General features: G+C 39.0%; 1 protein-coding gene across 8 annotated transcripts in view; it reads left to right on the plus strand.

Annotated features, from left to right (window-relative positions):
• TPK1 (thiamin pyrophosphokinase 1) overlaps nt 1–21,712 on the plus strand; it is a 308,925-nt gene that overhangs the window by 237,873 nt on the left and 49,340 nt on the right. For all 8 annotated transcript variants that reach the window (XM_084507747.1, XM_084507750.1, XM_084507749.1 and 5 more), the window contains one exon: nt 4,857–4,968. In XM_084507747.1, coding sequence (XP_084363873.1) covers nt 4,857–4,968 — 112 coding nt within the window. The remainder of the gene's footprint in view (nt 1–4,856; nt 4,969–21,712) is intronic.

Consider the following 21,712-nt stretch of genomic DNA (forward strand, 5'->3'; position numbering starts at 1 on the left):
TCAGATAATGTGCTGGGAATAGCATGCAACTTGGCACTGTGTTAGGGTTACAATAAAATCTTCTCTTCTTAAATACATCCGTTTGGGAAACTTAGCTGTATTTATCATGCCCAGAATCTCAACCTAAAAACTTTCATTATTGTTAAGGCAAGCACCTGCACAACTAATGATTAGTAGAAATATTTCTGAAACTTTATTTTTCTTTTATTGCCAGTCATGGTATTTGATTTTAAACATAAATGTTCTCAGCTTGGTTTCGTCCTTGATTCTTTCCTCCTCCAATCTGCTGCAGTCCTTGGTGATGGTGTTAATTTCCACCCATTTGATTATTTTATCCAATAACTTTTTTTTTTCTGCACCCAGATGTTTATATACTAAAACAGATTGTGGTTTTTGCCTTTTCCCTAGGTAACACTATGACATCTGTATTTAGGTTTTTGCTGTTGTTGTTGTTGTTTTCAAGCATGTGCTGCCATCTATAGAGTAATCATTGAAAGAAAGACGGTATAAAAAGGCATTTTATTGAAAGATTACAGAAAACAAGATCTAGTCAGTGCAAGAGGTACCTTAGACCAGTTGGTCAGATCTCAAGAAATCTTGTTTCTCCATTGCTCCAGATGTCACAGTATGCACAGGTGAAAATACACCACTTATGACTTTTATGAGTTAAGTTATTCAGTAGATTTATTTCTACTGGACAAACTACCAGGGCAGCCTGAAAATTGGAGTAAGGTTGTTTTGTCCTCTAATCGTGTGACTGGTTCCTTTTCCTTCCTCATTACACTTCACCTCTCCTAGTCCTTCAGCAGTTTCCAAGATCTGTTTATTAAAATCTTTTCTTTCCTTCCTTCCTTCCTTCCTTCCTTCCTTCCTTCCTTCCTTCCTTCCTTCCTTCCTTCCTTCCTTCCTTCCTTCCTTCCTTCCTTCCTTCCTTCCTTCCTCTTCTCTTCTCTTCTCTTCTCTTCTCTTCTCTTCTCTTCTCTTCTCTTCTCTTCTCTTCTCTTCTCTTCTCTTCTCTTCTCTTCTCTTCTCTTCTCTTCTCTTCTCTTCTCTTCTCTTCTCTTCTCTCTTTTCTTTTCCTTTCTTTTCTCTTCTTTCTTTTCTTTTCTTTTCTTTTCTTTTCTTTTCTTTTCTTTTCTTTTCTTTTCTTTTCTTTTCTTTTCTTTTCTTTTCTTTTCTTTTCTTTTCTTTTCTTTTCTTTTCTTTTCTTTTCTTTTCTTTTCTTTTCTTTTCTTTCTTTTCTTTTCTTTTCTTTTCTTTTCTTTTCTTTTCTTTTCTTTTCTTTTCTTTTCTTTTCTTTTCTTTTCTTTTCTTTTCTTTTCTTTTCTTTTCTTTTCTTTTCTTTTCTTTTCTTTTCTTCTTTTTTCTTCCTTTTTCTCTCCTCCCTCCCTCCCTCCCTCCCTCCCTCCCTCCCTTCCTTCCTTCCTTCCTTCCTTCCTTCCTTCCTTCCTTCCTTCCTTCCTTCCTTCCTTCCTTCCTTCCTTCCTTCCTTCCTTCTTTTCTTCCTTCCCTTTTTTTTTTTTAATTTAATGTTGACTCCTTACTGATCCTCAGCGTCTTATTAACTGGCTTGATGTCTCTCTTCTGTGTCCAGCTCTAACCTGCCAGGTTCCAGGTTTTTCCCCTTTAGATCCCTCCAGAATGCACTACTGAGATCAGCTCCCATTATCTCTCTCTTTCATTGTGTTTTCTTGCTTGGCATCTATTTTATTGTATACATTTATTGCAATATGTTTGGACTTGAAAGCACTTGGATAAGTCATTTTCTTTATGCTTTCATGAAGTGCCAGCAGGCTACCTGAGCACGCATAGCATCTATCAGCATTTTTCTTGATATTGTTCACATGCTTTTGAGCTTGCAAGCTTTTGACTAAGGATTTTAGTGTGTTACAGTCTCAGATATGGTAGCGTTAGGTATATGAGTTGTTTGCAATCAGGCTTCTATTCATTTGGCTTATGAGATGTGACAGAGAACAACTACAATGGTGTTAAGTCTTTCCACAGCAACAAGTGTTGGAGTGAGGGGGTGTTTAACCACTACTATTTAAATGCTTTCTTATAACAGAAGACATCAGGATCAAAACAGAAGGTTTTGATCCTGATGTCTTCTGTTATAAGAAGACACCTATATGGATGAAGCATTCTTAAAAATATCTTCTGACATTTTCTTCTTATTGCTGAACTTAGAAATTGATTTTATTTCCTGGCATGACAGACAAAATGAAGAAAAAAATCAATAATGACGATTGATCAATGTTTTTCAAAACTGACTTAATAAGATAAAAATCAATGCAGCTGTATTATTTGCCATTATTTTATCACCAGTAACATTCAAACATGGTAATATTTGATTCTTAAGTTAAAATGTGAAAATATTTCAGTTACCTCCTGCAGAGACAAAACACTTGAGCAGGGCAAGGGATTTATTTAGTCAAACTTTGGTTTTCTTCTTTAATCCTAATTTTGGAACTTTGAGTTCTGCAGAAACTGAACAAAGTTTTATATTTTAAGTCCCAGTATATAATTGTTCCTTTAATCACAGAGATTTAAATAGAACAAATTAATACTTGTATTTGCAAATTACAAGTTCTGAACCTCCTTTTCTCCTGCAAATAACAGTTCCATCTTCTGTGGTTTAAAGATCTGTACTTGCAAACTCCGGGATAAGCTTGGGCACCTAATTTCCTGTGTGGCAGACTTGCTGTGCTTTGACTTTAGAGCCTTTCTGGACAAATGCATTAGCTGCTAATCTTTTTTGGCAAAAATTAGAAGTTCATTTGTTTTGTTTGTCTGTTTTTTCCCAATGATCATTTCCGTTTTCTGTCCCCACTTTCCCCAATAATAATAAGGTCCTTTGCTGATTTATTTTAAATAAATAAAGGTCTTAAAATCTGTCTTGCGTAATAACAGTAAACCAATCCCCAAGCCATGAGTCTGGCTTAACAGCTGAGAGGGTTTTTTTTTTACAAAAATAATCTTCATTTTAATATTTTAATTCCTGCCTACCTACTGGCTTGGATTTAGCCCTTTAGACTCCTAGTTTGAAATTACTATTACTGTTGAGGGCTAGAAACTGGCCTTATTAGGGAAGAAAGTCAAGATTCTCACATAATCATGAGGAAACGTGAAATGGCATTTTAGGGAAGTATCAAATATTGAAAGACTCTTAATACAGTCATGGATATTGGCAAGCCTCTGATAATGGCATCTTCTGTTTTAAAGATTTATTTCTTGAGAACAGAAAGACAGATTTCTACATAAATTTCTTATAGGTACGGATTCAATTCAGTAAGCTAGGCCAAAATGTCAGAAAATGAAAAATGCAAAGTTAATAATAGGTAGGCACAGTTTGAGTAATACAGAGCTTGATTAGGTTCTCTGTTGGGCCAGTTACTTTTACCTCTCTTTTTAATAGATGAATGCAGTGAGTTTTCTCCTCAGATAACCCTGAGCAGCAGCAATATGTACATTCATCAAGAACAGACAGTCCCACTCCTTTGTTCTCTCCTTCATCGGCGGCATCATTATAGACAATATCTGTGATTGCCTCATGAGAGAGCTTCCACTCGTACTTCTCCTCTCCTGTTCCTCCTCTCTCCATACAGCAAGAAAGAAGTAGCATGGCAGATTGCACAGCTAAAAGGTTATCAAGCCTGAATTTGTTACACCTCTGAATTTGGCAGGCAAGCATTCACAACCACTATAGGAATACATGGCTCATCACCACATGAAGCTGGACACCCTGAGAAGATAGATGATACTGGATTGGTTTTCATGTTGCCCTGCAAACAATCAAACAGGTGTAAGCTATGCAATCCAATACTCCCTAATTGACAGCTTTTCCAAGGTTCATTTGTTAACTGAGAGCATGACATGTATTGAAGTTGTTTCTTCATAATGCATTTGGCATTAACAGGAGAATCTGTCAAACACCTCAGATATCAGCATCTCGGTAATAAGATACTTTGCCTCCAGTCTTGACTTTCTAACTAGTGACTTTATATTTGCAGAGGCATTTGGAAGGAGACTATGAGAGGGCAGACAGGACACAAAGAAAAAAGTTTAAGTGCATTACCCAAATCAAAATCTGTGAGAAAGTATTTTTGCTGGTTTGGACATTTATGAAATTTATCCTTCAACTGTTTCTTTTTTCCTTTGTTATAAGACCTTGGTTTCTTGCTTAGTAACATACTCACTGAATAATGCATTGGGGTTCAGAGTTGTTTTTTTTTTTTTTATTTTGGTAGATTAAAAAATAGGCAGATCTGATTTTATTTGTAGCAATGAAGAATTTGTGTACAAAAGACATGCTCAAGGATTTAACTTGCCTGTGGATCCACAAGAGAATAAAACCCCAAAGAAACCCATATTTCTAATAAATCTTAACCTTCCTCCAGATGAAGCTCATGTTTGTTTGAAAGAATGAATTACCTATGCAGAAAAGACCAGAGGATGATTTTTCCACTGATCTTGTCACTTTTTTTTCATCTGCTATTGTAGCTAGTCATAATAAACAAATTAGTTTCTTGAAATAAAAACTGCCAGGACTCTGAAATCTAGCTTTTTCTCTTCATTCTGTGGAAGATTTTTACTATCTGCTCTTCACTGGGACTGTTTATATGCTGATATCTGGAAGATGTTCACCTGGGGTCTTTGAGTACTTTGCAAAAGCTTGGCCACAAACCTGTTGTCATTAATAGCTGCCACTTTTCATATGTGCCATAATGATGGATACAAGTTGAATTTCCCTTAGGTGTCCAAAAAAAAAAAAAAAATGTGTCTTAACTTCACTTGGCTGTTGTTACTCTGTGTAAGCGTGTTACTCTGCACTGACCTCGGGCCTTTCTGCATTGCAGGGCAAGCACGAGCTACGAGTGGACACGGGACTGGAAGGCACCTGGTGCGGCCTCATCCCTGTTGGGAACCCCTGTGACAGTGTCACCACCACCGGCCTCAAGTGGAACCTCAGTAAGTCGGGTGCCTCCTGGGTGGTGGGTTTGTCATCACAGCTGCATGCCTCCACACCACTGGCTCACCCGGCCTTTACACCAGCCTCGATGTGCCGAAGGGGTTTGGGTGTTTGCAAGGCAGAGAGTGGCACTGGATCCCTGCCAGGCCATTTGTTTCTAGAAGTGAATTTAAAAAAAAAAAAAAAAAAAAGGGAGTTATATTTAAAACTGAGATTTCACGGGCAGAAATGTGTTTTCCATTTGAGAGTCATTGTGCTGTTTTAATAGAGCATTTGTTGGGGTCATGATACATTACCATCTTGATACATTGCCCTCCAGGGGAGGGGAAGCTGCAAGTGCCTAACTCCTAGTTAAAAGCACTGAAGTTAAAACAGACAAATAATAACGTGATACAGATTATTAAAGCCACGTCACTTCCCCTGAGATGCTTTATGTATATTGTCTTTTTGTCAGCTCTGAATAAGTACATCTTTTTCTTTTTTGGAATGAGTCCAGAGGAGAGCCATGAGACTGATCGGAGAGCTGGAGCACCTCTCCTGTGAAGAGAGGCTGAAGGAACTGGGGTTGTTCAGCCTGGAGAAGAGAAGGCCCCAGGGAGGCCTTAGAGTGGCCTGACAGTTCCTAAAGGGGGCTACAGGAAGGCTGGAGAGGGACTCTTTGTCAGGGACTATAGTGACAGAACAAGGGGGAATGGCTTTAAACTAAAAGAGGGTTTAGATTAGATACTTGGAATAAATTCTTCACTATGAGGGTGGTGAGGCACTGGCACAGGTTGCCCAGAGAAACTGTGGCTGCCCCATCCCTGGAGGTGTTCAAGGCCAGGCTGGATGGGGCTTTGGGCAACCTCGTCTGGTGGGAGGTGTCCCTGCCCATGGCAGGGAGCTTGGAACAAGGTGATCTTCAAGGTCCCTTCCAACCCAACCCATTCTGTGATTCTATGGTACTTTTTCTCATTCTAAAGTGGGAAAAGTGTGTTTGATCTGGAACTGGGACATCTATCTGTAGAGAAAAGAAGTTTCTTCATAAACAAATAAAAGATATAATCATCCACCTGCTCTCTCTTCCCACACTGAGTCATTCAGACTGAATATACTGAAGAAAATAGATTATTTTTTTTTAAGATAGAGTTTCATTAGAACTTAAGGGAAGCAAAGCAGTAATTTTCATGCTCTGATTTTGCAGTCTGCTGTACATGACCAGACTTGAGAGCTATTATTCCGTGTAGAAAGTGTAGAAAGGGCACGTGGTTGTCACCATTTGCCGAGCATTGCCCCTGTTGACAGATGATTAATCTGAGGCTTACCCACTGTGCTGGCCAGCAGCCTGTGTGCTAGTCTGGGGAGTGTCTTGTTCCACGGAGCATTTGAGTATGTGAAATTAAGTAGTATGATGAAAGATACAAATATGGCATTAATTTCAGGATATGAGAGACTTGCCAGATGGAGGGATGGAGAGCTGTCTGGCTAGTGATGTTTTTATTCTCTTAAACTTGATTGTGAGAGCTAAATGTATGCTGTAAGGGACAGTTCTCTTAAGTTGAAAAAGTCAAATATTTTCATTTGTACTGATAAGTACAGTTGACAAGTAAGTTACTGAATCTTCATCTGCTCCTCTCCTGTGGAGCAATGAATTTTATGCCCTGTCATGCTGAGGGACTACCCATTTCTCAGTGAATTTTCTGCCCTGCAGAGTGAGGTGAAGGAAGCTCAAACCAGCCTTACATTAATGAAGAGAACATCTTTGAAGCTTTTATCACTCTGTAAAAGGCTGTGAATCAAAATGTGGTGGACTCTGTGAGGCTACAGTCCTTTCTTGGGGTTTTAATTGATTAGTTTAAAAAAGGGTTATTTTTTAGATACATCAGATTTTTTTGGAGCTTAATGTCATAAATTTAATCAGTTTTACAAGATACTGATTAGAAAGATGGTAATATTAAAGATGGTCTGTCTGCTATCACAAGTTACATGGCTTTGTTACTCCTGACATCATGATTTGCCTTCATCTGTTGAAACTAAATGTCACCCTATACCAAAAAAAAAAGAGATTTTTGTTCTTTCAAACAAAGTTTTTCACACATCCTTAAGAAGAAGGGGTCTTCTAGTCTACCTGTACCAGTTTGAGGGGAACACGAGGTGCAGTGATAAAAATAGTAATAGTTCATATCTAGGATTGGCTTGAGAAGTCAGTTTCTTCAATGTTTAGCATTCTAATTATGCTGTATTAGACTTCCTTGGTTTCCTAAGAGGCATAGCTAGATATGGACCTACTATCCCTACTGGGATTTTCATTACACTTAATTCAGTCTTTATTTTTTATGGAAGACACAAAAAAGTATTTAAGTGACTGTTGTTTTGTGCTAACGTGACACCAACATCCCTTCTTCTCCCAGTCGTTGTTGTTCTCCATCACTTACAGGAAACCTCAGACATTTACTGTGTTTTCCTTAGTGATGTGTACACTGCATCCTGTTACAGGCTACACTTTCAGCCTCAGTATTTGCGTTTCTCACAGGTCGTAAATGAAGGAACTATTTCTCTGCATTATCATCACAGATAAATAAAACCAAAAATAACCTGGTATTCCTTTAAGATATTTAATCTATCTGAGACACCAAAGCCATTACAACCTGAAATTGATCTTGTTCCTGGGTGACTGGAGCTAAACTTTACTCATCCAAATACAAATTTTGAATCACGTTACCGTTCTGGTATTGATGAAACAAATGGAAGTGTAGTTGCATCCTCAAAAGGGAAACCAGTATCTCAAATAGAGCATGTCATTAATTGTGACTCAGATTATTTTTGTCCTAGTAAATAAGCCTTATATTCAGGTAATGTAAGTTTGATATTAGCTTATATTGTGTTCCTGGCTTTTGTGCTGCCTTCTGCCATTACTTATAAAACTGTTAGTCCTCCTGTAATTTGCAATGGAGAGAAGTGAAGGCTCATCTGGCAAAAAAAGGGAATGAGAAGACATTGAAGTCTGACCTGGATATCTGCACTGTTGCTGGCATCTGGGATCAGTAGTGCTTTCCCTGTTTGCTTATTAATGGCATTTTTATGACACAGTTTCATAAACCTCAGTGAGTGAAGTGATTTGGTTATAAATTCATATTTTGGTGTGTAAATCATGGAAGAAAGTTTCAATCCAAACATGATATGACAAGTCTTTTTCCCCATTTTGTCATGGAATTAATAGAACATGATCTAACAAATTAGTGTAATTAGCGTTTTTTTATTATTATTATTATTATTATTATTATTAATAATAATAATAATAATAATAATTTTTGAGTCCTCAAAATATTGTTAAGTTCTTTGGTTGTAAACTATTTTCAGAATTTTGGTTCTGTCTGAACAGTCAAAAAATGGTATGTTAGGTGTGAGGGAAGCCCTCATTTTTGCAAGCAATAATTTCCAGCAACTCAACATTAAGTAACACTGCAGTGAAAGAAAGAGCTGGCTTTGCGTCAAGGTTTTTAATGTTTAACAAAGATTTCTCTCTGAGCATATCTGGATTACTCTGCTGATTAAAATGTGTAAAACCTTCAAGGGGTAGTCAAACGTTATCTGTGTCTAATCTACAGGTGCTGTCATGAGACTTCATAGCGTCTGAATAGAAAAAGACAAGGATAAATGCCTAAGACGAAAGCTGTATTGGGGTTGCAAGTAGGATACCAAGGCCCTCACTTTAATGGCTGAATTAGATAAACCTGCAATCTGTAAATTATTCTGCCAGCTCAGAAACAAATGCACTTGATGTCTTGATTATACTTTTAATATTGCAGAATCCAGTACTTTTGTGTTTCTGTGTGAGGATGCAACATGTATGCATGCTTTTATGCATGCTTGTCTTAGTTGCCAAAAACAGAACGTTCATTTGTTTTAGTTCTTATTTTATGGGTGAAAGAACTTGGAGAATAAAGTGGAAAATTGATTAGAGAAAATATTTTTATCCATACTTGCTATTGTGCAGCACACATTCAGAACACATTATAAACATATTCTTTCCATTCCCAAAGGGATACAGATCTCTCCTCTATTAAAATCTGATTTACAGCACAGGAATCAGATAATGCTTTATATGGTTTGACTCACCTGGCTGCTTGCTGATAACAGTTCCCATGCCTAATAAATAAATAAAGAAAAATCCAATAATGCCAGAATTACCCAGCATTCTTATTTACGTCCTCAGTGGTGCTTTCATGGAACTTGAATGAGAATGAAGGTAGAAATCAGCTGCAATGTTCACCATAGAAGAGGTTGGAGGGTAATGGTAGACTTTTCTCAGAAATGGTTCCTTTTCTAGTAAATTACTGTAGAAAATAATCTCACCAGCTAATTTACTCTTCATCCCTCTGGCCTTTGATATGCTGTATGTCATGCCTGTACTGAAAATATCAGCATATAGATATATATAAATGTGTGTGTATGTGATTGTGCTTTCCAGATAATTTTCATGCAAATTGGCTTCTTTAGGCAGGAAGTTAAATTGCTGTAAAATGCTGCCATTCAAAAGAATGCCAGTCATTTCACTTCAAATGGCAATAGCAATAACAACAGGAGCAAGACCTTCTTCCTCGAACTGTAGCAGCAGAGCATCCACTAACAACTAACTTCACAGGTACAAAAACAGGATTCAAAATCCTTTTGATGCTGTTTACATTGCTAGTAGAAGTAAAATGTTTGCACTGTTTTTCCACTACATTGGGGTTGTGTTGACATTGGGCATCGCAGATGGGACAAACAGGTTGCAAAAGCAGTGGGTTTTTATGTTTTAGGATAAATGCAGAGACTAAAAGATGAAAGAAAAGAACTAACTCCCTAAGGAAAAAAAGAATCAGAGAGTGAGGGACGATTCTGGAAAGGGCAATAAATTAAGACGAACATCTATGCATCTAGCAAAGCTGTTTATGTAAGCACTCTAACCTGTTTCATAACTGAAATAGTGTATATGGCACGCTTTGCTGCCCCAGTTCATTCTGAGTGAGGCAAACTAAGCAGCACTTGAAGGAGGAGGTCCATTTTCAGCAGCAAAGTAAAAAGCTTCACAGCTGAATTATCCACTGTTCCCCTCTGCTTTCCTGTCCTTCCATTTCTTCTCATTCTTCGCTGGTAGAAGACTTCCCAGTCCATCAACTGGGATCTGTCCACAGAGCTTTGATAATTTATCTTTTCCCTATTTATTGCACTGCTAAGACCCTGGGTAGTGCAGTGACAGAAATGATGCTGCTGCTCCTAAAGCTTTGGGCGTTTTTGACCTTTTGCAAGCTATTTGCCTGCAGGAGTGCTGCTGTCTGCCTTCCAGGGTCACATCATTTATTACAAGGCAAGGCCTGCTGAAATACTTTTCCAACAAAGCAGATGTTCTGATGGTGGCAGCCTGGCATCCCACTGGGTTACTGCAAGTCAGCAAAGGCAACAGTGAGGGCATTGCTTAGCATTGCATGAAATGATTTTGAACCAGAAAGATCATTTGGCATACGTTAGAGGAGCGATGAACAGAGCTCAGTTGGGCTCAGCCCCTAAAGCTGTACTTGCATCTTTTCCTGGACAGCAGCTCAAAACCTCGGTCAAACTTTGTGAAGGGACTTGAGGTGAGGATCTCCTGAAGTTCTTCCTGTCACACTTTCAGTGCATTTCCATAGATTTCAACAAATGTTTGGAGTTAGTGGGAGGGAGATTTGGTTCCAGCTCTTCTGTGGCAGGGTCCTGGCATTCAATTTGGAAAGGCGGTTTTAACATGATAAACCTGCATGCTCTTCCAGATCACACTGTTTGGAGACATTACTGATGTAGGACTCCACTTACAGAAAGATTCATGAGTACTCTGGATCTGAACTGAAACCAGCACTAAGTTTAGCCCATCCTTCTCTAAAAGCACATGGGAGTGTATATGTGATCCTTCCACAGAACAGTGCCAGGCAGTAATTGCCAGGAAGGGAATGGAATGTTAAAAAAAAAAAAAAAAAAAAAAAAAAACTACAGAGAGTTCTCCATCATAGCTGTGTACCAAGCAGATGGCTCTCCACAGCCTAAGACCATCCTGAAGTAAACTCAAGGCACTTATTTATCTTTAACTATGTTACCATGGCACACTGCAACTGCACAATTTAATTTCATCATTAATAATAGAGGTGAGAAGATTGTCATGAGTGCAAAACACTTTTTTTTTCCCTTGCATCCCCTCTTTTACTTCAGTCCCTTCTGCTAATGGAAATGTGATTTGGAGTTATGAAACAATAGGTGCACTGGCTCAGCCCAATTTTGGTACAGACAGTCCCCATCTCTTCAGTTGCAGCTGATTAGTAAGGATACTAAAGTCACATGAAAATCAGAAATAACCTGCTGCTGCTAAAGGGTAGGAACTGTAAACACTGAGCACCTTTCTGGGGAAGAGAGAGCTCTGCAGGGAGCTACCATTTAGATTGATGTGAATGCACGGTAATTCTATGGATTTCAATGGTGGCTCTGAAATCTCATCAGTGGTTGCGGAAGCAGAATTGGTCCAAGAAAGAGACCTTTGAGTTTATACTAAAGGCGTTTAATTCTAAAGGCATTCTCATCAGTCAACCTGCCCATATGGATATTGGGAAATCATCTCATTTGGACAATTGCAGAGGCAAAGCTGAAACATCATGGTGTGCTTGAATGAAAGTCTGTGAAAAATTGGCCAGAGTGCAAATGCTCATTTGTCATATCCCTTGCAAATATGCTTTAATTGTTTTCATATTTAAATGCCCAGAATCAGCCATAATGAATGTAAATGTCACACTACCGAGAGATTTCCAACACAAGAAAGCTCTCTGAGGCGTGTGGTGAGTTATTGCCAGTTCCCAATGTTCTCTGCAGAACCGCAAAAGGGCAAGGACCAGTAGGAGGAGACATCAATCATGTCTGGCATCTCCTAGAGTTTTAAAAGTATATTTTAAAAAATGGGATGTATTTGTTTGTGGTGGCTCAGTTAACAAACAAATGTGATGCTTGGATTTTTGGGGGGTTGTTCATGTAGTTAGCAGAACTGACTCCTGCTTTCCAATTTAGTAGATAGCAGTGTATGTTATTTATCTCTTCTCCCCAAAAACATGACACTGGGGGAATTCCTCTGCAGTGATCTGTTCCTGTATCTTAATGACAAGCAGTTCTATTCCCTCTACTGTGCCTCAATTCTTCATTTGCTGCACCTTTTACAAATACATCACACACTGTTCCTGAGGGGCCTTTTTCTCTACCAGTTTTTGTCACTAGATGTTTGTGGAAAAGCAGAAGGGGTGGTTTTTTCCTTTCTGTGGTATGAAGTTCTGGAGAGGATGGAAGTCTGGTGGATGCCATCGCTGACTGCTGAATACTTCAAAAAAGTTATGTTTTGGCTGTGAGTTGTTTATGGCATCCCGATGTATAATTAATCAGCCAGTAACAACTAACTGTAATCAGTGTGTTCTGGAACTATTAATTTTAGATGTACATACCAATTACAGACCACTAGGCAAATCTGTTTTTTCCAGGTGAGTTGGAAAATACAAATTTGTAATAGATGTATACATGTCTTACTGCAGCATCTCTTGAGCCATGCATATACATGGGGGAATCAGGGCAACAACAGGAAAGGAACGAGAAAAGAGAAACAGAGAGGGAAAACCAGGATGCTAGGAGATCGCATTTGGGAGTAGAGACATGTTTTGGAGAGAAGGAAGGACAGGTAACATCAAAATATGGGAAGATATGAGCACAGAGATTGAGAAAATAAAAATGGGTGTTTTAAGTAGACAGTTGACATACTTGCTTTTGAAACCCTGAATTGAGGACAGCATTTCTCAGTCTTGTTATTTCTCTGCTGTAGCAATCCCTCTTTTTCCACGGCAGTCCAGGGATAACAACCTACTTCTGCTGTCAGTAGACTGGTCAGCGCAGGTGACACATGCCTGTCGACAAGATTTGCTGGGTATTGATCCAATGACGAGAGATGGCATTAGTCATTTGACTTAAAAACAAGAAGGAAAACTTTCTCTCACTTGCGCTTTTAGGGCTACTAATTCAAGAGTTGTCTATAATTTTACTCCAAGCAAGTGCATTATCAACATGCACGTCAGACATTTGTTTTTCACAGCACTTGAGTGCGGTGCTCAGCACCCTTACGTTCCTGAGGGCTCCGCCTGGTCCTGCAAAACACAGGATACTCAGAAGTGAAACTTCATCTCCAAGACACCCACTGTTGTCATTACTTTGTTACTTTGCTCTGGAGTGTTTGGACAGGTGCAATGGCATTATCAGTTCTGTTGTACTGAGCACCACAGAGAAGTCTGTGAGCATTTTAATATGCGCACATTCAGTGCAGTTTAAATCTATGTAGTAAATAAGGAATAAAGCCCTATAATGAATCAGGGCTCGATATGTGTCAGCTCAGCAAACACTGTTTACTGAAAGAGTCTGGCCCACTTGGTTAACATGAGTACGTAATTAAAGGATGAATGCTGAAGAATCTGAATTAAAATTTCACAGGCAAACCTTAATTCTGGCATCCGATAAGTCCCGAGTCTGACATTGCAATCTTGACATTTCTTAAGAATCATCTTCTGTGTGCATGTGAGTCCGTGAACTATTAACAGGTAAGCATGTAGCATGTCAACTTGTATCAATGCAAGTCTAGGTCAGTGTGTGGTAGCTGTGTTTGCTGTGTTTTTTGAAGCTTTCTCTTGTATTTAATAAATTATTGATAAAACCACTGACACCTTTCAAACAAGTCCAAATATTTTTAATATATTTTATGTCGGTGGTGGTACATGTCATAAAACAAATAGTAAATCCAAGTAATTGGGGGTGGAATAGAGTTCAAGAGATCCTATAGCCCTTATAGATTTTTCTATGACAGGTTCCTGTCAAAAAAAAGGTTTGTCTTTTATAAGCTTCCAGTGTTGGAGGTTCCTCCATAACAGCTTCTTCATAAAGTCTGCTCCAATTAGGATTTTTTTTCCTTTCTGTATTCTACAAATACAGTATGCAATGAATATATTCTCATGCTGTTAAGCATTAGAACACAGCGTTTATAATCTAATTGCCAATAAGAAATCTCAGAATTGTACGTTTAGGTTTCCCAAGCATAAGGCATTACTCTATAATTTACACAGGCACCAGCAATACCACTGTATCACTGCTGATTGGCATGCCACTTAATGATGCTGTTTGTAAGACAATTTTCTCATCAGCTGCGTGAACACTCATCAGGAGTTTGCTTCTTGATTTAAAGCAAAGGAGTTGTAAAGAACGATATGGTTTGTTTTGCTTATAGAAACAGAGAGGAAAGAAAAAACAGTTATAAAGAGAAATATTGGAGGTGTTTTTTTTTTTTTCCATTGTATAAACCATAGATAGAGCTTAAGAACATAATTACAGAAAGCTTTGATGTCATGAGTCTGGATTAAGTTCTGAAAACTATGTAGAATTAAAAATTGTGTCATTAATGAATCAGTATTCTTCAGGTTATTTCCTTAGTGTATTTTGAAATCTGGGGATGGTAGCTTAGAATTTAACATTTTGGTTTTTATCAGATTTTATATTTCCAGTCATCATTTAATAATAATAATTCCAGGGTTTGCTACTGAAGATAGTTTTTTCACTCTAGTCAGTTGAAGATAAAGCATGGTCAGTTTTGCGTTTGTTTTACATGTCAAATTTTAGATTTAATTCGAAGAAATTTAGCCAACCCTCTCTCCTCTCTCTCCCCCCCCCCAAAAAAAAAAAAAAAAGCCATGCTTTCTTCCTATGTATTCCATTATTTTGTTCTATAACAAACAGAAAAATTTTAAATTAAAAAATGTTCTCTAACACACATGTAAGGTGTATCACGCATGTCTGTCACAGAGGCAATTCATTATATGATTTAAGACGTTTTAACCTTTAGCCCCTGGAATAAAGTGTTTCACTCTGGGGTCAGCAGCATAAGGAAAACATAGGCCTGTTAGAGCAAATCCAGAGGGGGGCAATGAAGACAATTAGAGGGCTGGAGTACCTCTGTGACGAAGAAAGGCTGAGAGAGTTGAGTTTGCTTTGCCTGGAGAAGAGAAGGCTCCCTTCCAACCCAAGCCATTCTGTGACTAAGATGAGCTTCAGTTGACCTCTGCAATTTATGAATAGCTTTGATACAAACAAGTCTCTCTTCAAATTTTATCCCCCTTTTTAATAATTATAAAACCCTTACATGCTCACCTTATCTTCCTGTAGTCTTTATATCCAGTGTATATTGAAGAATTCATGTTTTATGAAATCACTAAAGCTTAATACCAAGCTTGTGGAATTAATGGAAAAAATACACACTGTCTTTAATAATAGTATGGTAATCTGGAAGTAGCTCTGTCCGTTTCCTTCACTAAACTAGGATAACTGAACCCCCTGACTTATCAGAACACTTAGCCTTCCATGTATTTTCACACATGAAACTGGTTCCATGAAATATAAGGAGATTATTCAGTGTGTAAAGCTAAACATGGGTAGAAGTACTTACTACAAGTCAAACTCTGCAGTGGGAGATATAACCTTCAAAAATGCCTGGAGTGGCTTTTCTATATGTAAAATAAGGTGATAGCAACTTTAATCTCAGTCTCCAGGGTTAGCTGTCAGTGCTGGTTCCCGTTTGAATATCTCTTCTCACTCTCGCTATAAACCTTTCTTTTCTAGCTCTGCATATTTTTTATGTATTACTGATTAGCTGTAGTAATTTACATGAATTCCTCCTGATTTTGCAGTCTGGGCAAAGTATGAAGACATGGAAAGACAAATGACTTTCAGATATTTCTTGCATGTGGCTCCTTTACCTGTAGTTCAACAGATGTGGTTTCCTACCAATACAGCTGTCAGATCCATGCAGCTAGTAAATCTTTCATGAGAGAATTCTGGAAGAAAAGGGTTCTGGATACGTACCAGGGCTTTTTAAACAGTCGTAAATTTTTCATTGGAATTGCTAAAAGCACCAGAGTATGGTACGTCTGCAGAGTTGTAAGAGAACAAGAAACTCAGGGCTGCATGAATCAACCACAATGGATGTGAATTTGCGTGTTTGCTTTTTTTACAATGCTAAAAACGTACCATACTCTTGTGGCTTTGTCTGCCATACGTAGAGCAAGATTTTCAATCCATATTAAAATTCAGTCCAGATCGACTGTTTATACAAACAATGCAAGAAACTCACTAGAGAGCAGGGAAAATTTTCATCATGTCATGAACTGGAATGAAATATTAACATCAACACAATCTTAGTTGTAGAAGAATAATTCGATATCATTCCTTTTTATGTTGAAACACAAAGGGTTGATGTGTTTACCTGGTAACATTCCAACAGCCTGCAACCAGTTTTTTGATAACTGCAGATCAACACTGGCAGTACCCTGAAAGACAGCTTTTTGTTGGGAGCATATGTAGAGATTTGTACTGTTCACTTGCAGCATACACCAGGAAGGCAGTTTGGTTCTTCAGAAACTGCACGTGCCACTTACTCTATCATGCAGGTTTTTGTTACCCTACATGCTTATGCTAGTATAGTTCTACAACAGACCTGAAATGTTTAAGATTTAGATTTCTGGGACCTCTCCTGCTGGCAATTAATTTTACATCTCATATACCTCAGGCAAACATTGTTGTCAGTGAATCATGAGATTAACTTGTATTCCTTTTAATGCTACCAGAATTACATTAGTGTCCCAGCTGAATTCCTGAAGAATTTTACTAGCTATTGTGAAATTCTTTTTTTTTTTTTTTTTCATTTTATGCCATTTTCTAACCCGCCAGGATAATGATTCACATGCTGTTTGTCAATCTTGGTTTTGCACCAGTGTTTCCAGAATTTCGCTGCCAGTTTTGTGACATACCTCCTCTGATGCCATTTTCCACAAATCCTTCAGAAGTTCCTAATAATGAAGACAGCCTTTAAAAAAAAAAAAAAAAAAGTTAATAGTTACCATGGCACACAGCACCACTTGCTGACTCAGTGGGTAGCACAACAGGCTGGGGACCAGCAGCAGGGATGGAACACATCATTAGCTCTCATTAGTCTGCTCTGTCTCTTCTCTTATTGTTTGTCTTGTTAACTCTTTGGGGCAGGGGCTGCCTATTACTCTGCATCTGTACAGTGCACCTTGTCCTGCCCGTTAGTTCTGTACTTCAGGAATAAAGATAATTTATTGCAATTAGGAGATAACTTGTGGAACTGCAGTTGAAAGGTAATACCATGAAAAGATTACTGATTTTAAATAAATATATATTCTGTATTGTGTTAGAGTCTGCATTTGGGTTATTATCCTCAGAAACTGTACTGTGGAAAGAGAAGAAAATCATTGTTTAACATACAGTGCCATCTACAGAATAGGTTGTGCAGCCTGCACTCCAAACATAATATGGATTTTTTTGTTTGTTATTTTTGTTGGGTCTTTTTTTGTCACAGCACAGTTGACATTCATAGCTGGAGAGTGTTTAGCGGATGTCTGCAGAATTGGAGCATGAGGATGTAGAGCTTGTGCGTCAAGAGGTTCGAGGGCCTGGAGGGCTGACGGAGCACTCTTGCTGAAGTGCAGGGCTGCGGTTCCTGCTCTCTCAACTGCTGCTCCTGCAGAAGTCGATTCTGTCCCCCACGATACCAAAGTGGGAGGTGGTTTGTGCACTCACCCGTTGCTGCTGTAATCTCCAGTCTCTGTAGGCCAGGCTTGCCCAGCAGCACCCGTTACTGACTTTCTCTTAGAAGCTTAGGCTGTTGTGGGCTTTGTTTTGTGTAGACAACTATCTAAGAATGCTGCAAAGAGGTCTCTGATGTTTTTCCTTAATCACATGCTGTAGAGAAAGCTGTTAAGTAGAGAAGTGGGCCTAGTGAAATTCAACAAGTCCAAGTGCAAGGTGCTGCACCTGGGTCGGGGCAATCCCAGACGTGAGCACAGATTGGGAGAACTCATTGAGAGCAGCCCTGCAGAGGGCTTGGGAATTCTGGTGGATGAAAAGCTTGACATGAGCCAGCAGTGTGTGCTTGCAGCCCAGAAGGCCAACTGCATCCGGCTGCAGCAACAGAGGAGTGACCAGCAGGTGGAAGAAGGTGATTGTCCCCTTCTGCTCTGCCCTTATGAGGCCCCACTTGGAGTGCTGCGTCCAGATCTGGGGCCCCCAGCACAAGAAGGATGTGGGCATGGTAGAGTGAGTCCAGGGGAGGGCCACAAAGATGATCAGAGGGCTGGAGCACCTCTCCTACAAAGAAAGGCTGAGGGAGCTGAGGATTTTCAGCCTGGAGAAGAGAGGGCTCTGAGGAGACCTCAATGCAGTTTTTTAATACTTAAAGGGGGACTATAAAAAGATGGAGAGTGATTTTCCTGCTCAGTCAGGTAATGACAAAACAAGGGGGAATGGTTTTAATGTAAAAGAGGGTGGGTTTTAGATTAGAGGTTAGGAGGAAAATCTTCACTACGAGGGTAGTGAGGCCCTGGCACAGGTTGCCTGGAGAAGCTGTGGATGCCCCATCCCTGGAGGTGCTCAAGGCCAGGCTGGATGGGGCTTTGGGCAACCTGGTCTAGTGGGAGGTGTCCCTGCCCATGGCAGGGGGTTGGAACTGGGTGGTCTTGAAGACCAACTTGGATTGGTCTTCCAACCTAAGCCATTCCACGATTCTGTGAAGTAGCAGTTGTGTGTTTGTGTGGTTGGCTGGTGGGGATCACAGTTTTGGTGTTGTGAGGAGAGTTGGTTTGAACCCCCCCAAAACTTTAGAATGCTCTTCAGACAAACATCCATTTTGGTGTAGAAAGTTGGATATTATTGTATTTTAAGAAAAAGACAGAAGAAGTGAAAGAATACACAAATACAATTCCTTCCACCTTCAACTATCCATTATTTTTGTCATACAGCAAATTAAGTTATTGTAGGCACTGCAGAACAAACCATTTTCTGTCCTCTTTGGTATAGCTTTTGAGCACTGGAAGTTATCTGACCTTTCAGCTCTCAGTACTTCAGGACCAGTGTTTGTCATCCTCAGATTAGTGGGAATGAAAAGAGAAATGGGAAGGGAGGGCTGAGAATGAATTCTGACATCCAGGACAGGTAGGAAATAATTTTCTGGCAGGTGATCTTGCAGAGGAGAAGGGGAGAGAAAAAAGACAGGAGGTTGTTTTTTGTGTGTTTGGTGGTGCTGGTGGTGGGTTTTGTTTTTTTGTTATAGTTAGATGTGAGATACGGTGTATTTAAAGTAGCAGCAGAGATAGACTAAGAGGCTAAGTGTCTGAGACAGCTGAAGTTGCGCATTAAATTGGGTTTATGAGACTACTCTGCTATTTCTCACCTGCACTGTCACAGTCAGTACATGTGAGTGTGTAGGTGAGTGGGGGTGTATGTAAATAATAATTCCTCTTTATTTAATATACATTAAACCCGAAAAGGGACAGAAATATGAGTTAGCAGAGTGCTACAAAATGTGAAGGTAATTATGCAGTAGTTATCCTCAACATTTCCATCTTTAAAGTGGTTTTGAACTGCTTAAGTGCAGCAGTTACTGCAGACTGTGATTAGATAAATGGATGCAAATGGTAATTGTAACTGATGAATGATTGATGATGGCTTTATATGTTTATCATTATATACTGCTGTAAACACTTTCTTCCTCAGCAAGGATGGAGTCTGTTGGCAAGATGATGATGTATTGAATATAAATTCAAACTGTAATATTTTAAAGAGTATACAGGGCCAATATTGTAGGCTGGGATAACCACAGAGCTGTTACCTGAATGAACTTTGCCATTAATATCAAAGGGCTCGGCACCAAGCTTCTTCCAGCTGAGTTTCAGAGCCTGCACACATGTGCAGCAGGGAAGCAGGGTTAATAGGAGAGAGTTTGAAAGTGCACACGGAGAAGATGAGCACTGGCGAGTGATGTCTTAGGGTGAGGAAGACCCACCGATCCACTACTCCCAGGAGGAGATGCTGTTTCTCTTCATTCTTAACATCACTCTTAAACAGTTCTTGCCTCTCTTTTCCACTTTCCAGCATCCTGTCTCCTCACGATAAGGTCAGCTTTTGTAACTCCTGCCCCATGGATCAGTAATGTCTGCAAGACACTAACAGTGCGGTATTGGAGGGCCATTGTACCGAATTCTTATAGAGCCACATTGTAAGCACCATTTTGGGCAGAACAAGTACATTTGGATAATTGGAAGTGGATGGGAACGAGATGACAAACAAGTAAGTTGCTAGAAAAACAGGGTGGGATAAGAGGCTCATGTAATCTGAATGACGCTATAATTCTATTTGATTTGTCACCTGCCATTTGCTAATTATTAATCACAGCAACAACATTTGGTAGTGAGATTAAATTAAAGGGGTTTTTATTGCAGCAGCTTGAGTTTCATATCAGCACTTTGTGTATCATACAATGCAAAAAGTAACCTGTGGTAATTAAATTACAGGGTAAGTCTTCATTCTGCATAAATTGTTCTATTCTATTCACTGAGGAAAAAATAAGCAGGATATTGCCAAAGAAAAGCCCCTGATCATTAGCAGCCCCTGCTCCCTGCTCTGTTTCTTTTACATCACTTCACCTGCAGTGCTGAAATCTGTTAGTTTTCCTATGGCATTGTAGACCTGACAATGAACTTGCTGGCTTTTCTGTCATGTGCCTGCCCTTGGGCTTGTATGAAAGAAGTGAATTAGGTTCTGTTTTGTTGACCTTTTAGATGCAAGTGAAATGGTAGTCCTGTTTGCTTACACATCAAGTGCTGCCAGTCTATTGTCAGCATTAACCTTTGTTGAGCACCCTGATGAGATTGTTACCCTAGCACCAGCAACACAGATGCCAGAGTGAATTGAGAAGGGATAAATTGGAGGTACCATGCAAAACAGCTCAGCTAAAGACATTCCTCTCCTGCAATGGAAAAAAGGTATTTTATATATGTTTCAGCACTTAGCTGGTCTGTGAGTCCTGTAATTTGCTTAGCCAAACAGAACTTCAAAACAGATGGTTTCTAAATTTGGGGAAAATAACCATTTCAGTATTTTCTCCCTGTGCAGTCTGCAGTTATGCTTTAGTACTGAAATTATTTGAAAATTAAACCAGAAAATAAAAATGGGATCTCTACAAACTGAATACTAATTTCAGGAACATACAATTTTTAGTATGTGTTAGGTTTTCATCTGTACATTTAGCCTAAAATTTGTTTATGCTCTGATTTAGTGTTTCTTGCTGCTTACTTGCATAAACACTACCACATCAGTCAGTCAAAGTCACCAGTGTATTTAGCTCCCAGCTGCATCTGCTAATAAAAGGGTTCGCAGAGGAGGAAGTGGAGAAACATAAGGAAATAATTCATTGCACTTGTATAGCACCTGCCATTAGCAGTCTATATAGATGCTTTACAAAAACTAAGTGCATTACCTAATCTGGAATACATTTTTGTAGTGAGAAAATACAACATTCCCATTCTCTTCATTGAGGAAATTGAATCACAGAGCATTTGTCTTACCTGAGATAAATGAAGCTAATCAAAAGGTAGGAATACTGGTATTCTGGGTTCTGGTTTGTTTTTTATAACGATAGGAAGGAATTAATTAGGATAAAAGATTATTTTTTTTTTTAGTTGGTTGGTGTTTTTTTTTTAATGTATTTAATATTATTGTACATAGTTGCTATTTTCAAACTATGTCTAGTAAAATTATATTTACAGATACTGTCTTTCTCTTAGAATATTTGGTCAACTATTGGTTGTTTGCTGTGTCCATCTCTGAACCTAAAGA

The sequence above is a fragment of the Aythya ferina genome, assembly GCF_964211825.1.
Source record: "Aythya ferina genome assembly, chromosome: 2".
Taxonomy (NCBI): Eukaryota; Metazoa; Chordata; class Aves; order Anseriformes; family Anatidae; genus Aythya; species Aythya ferina.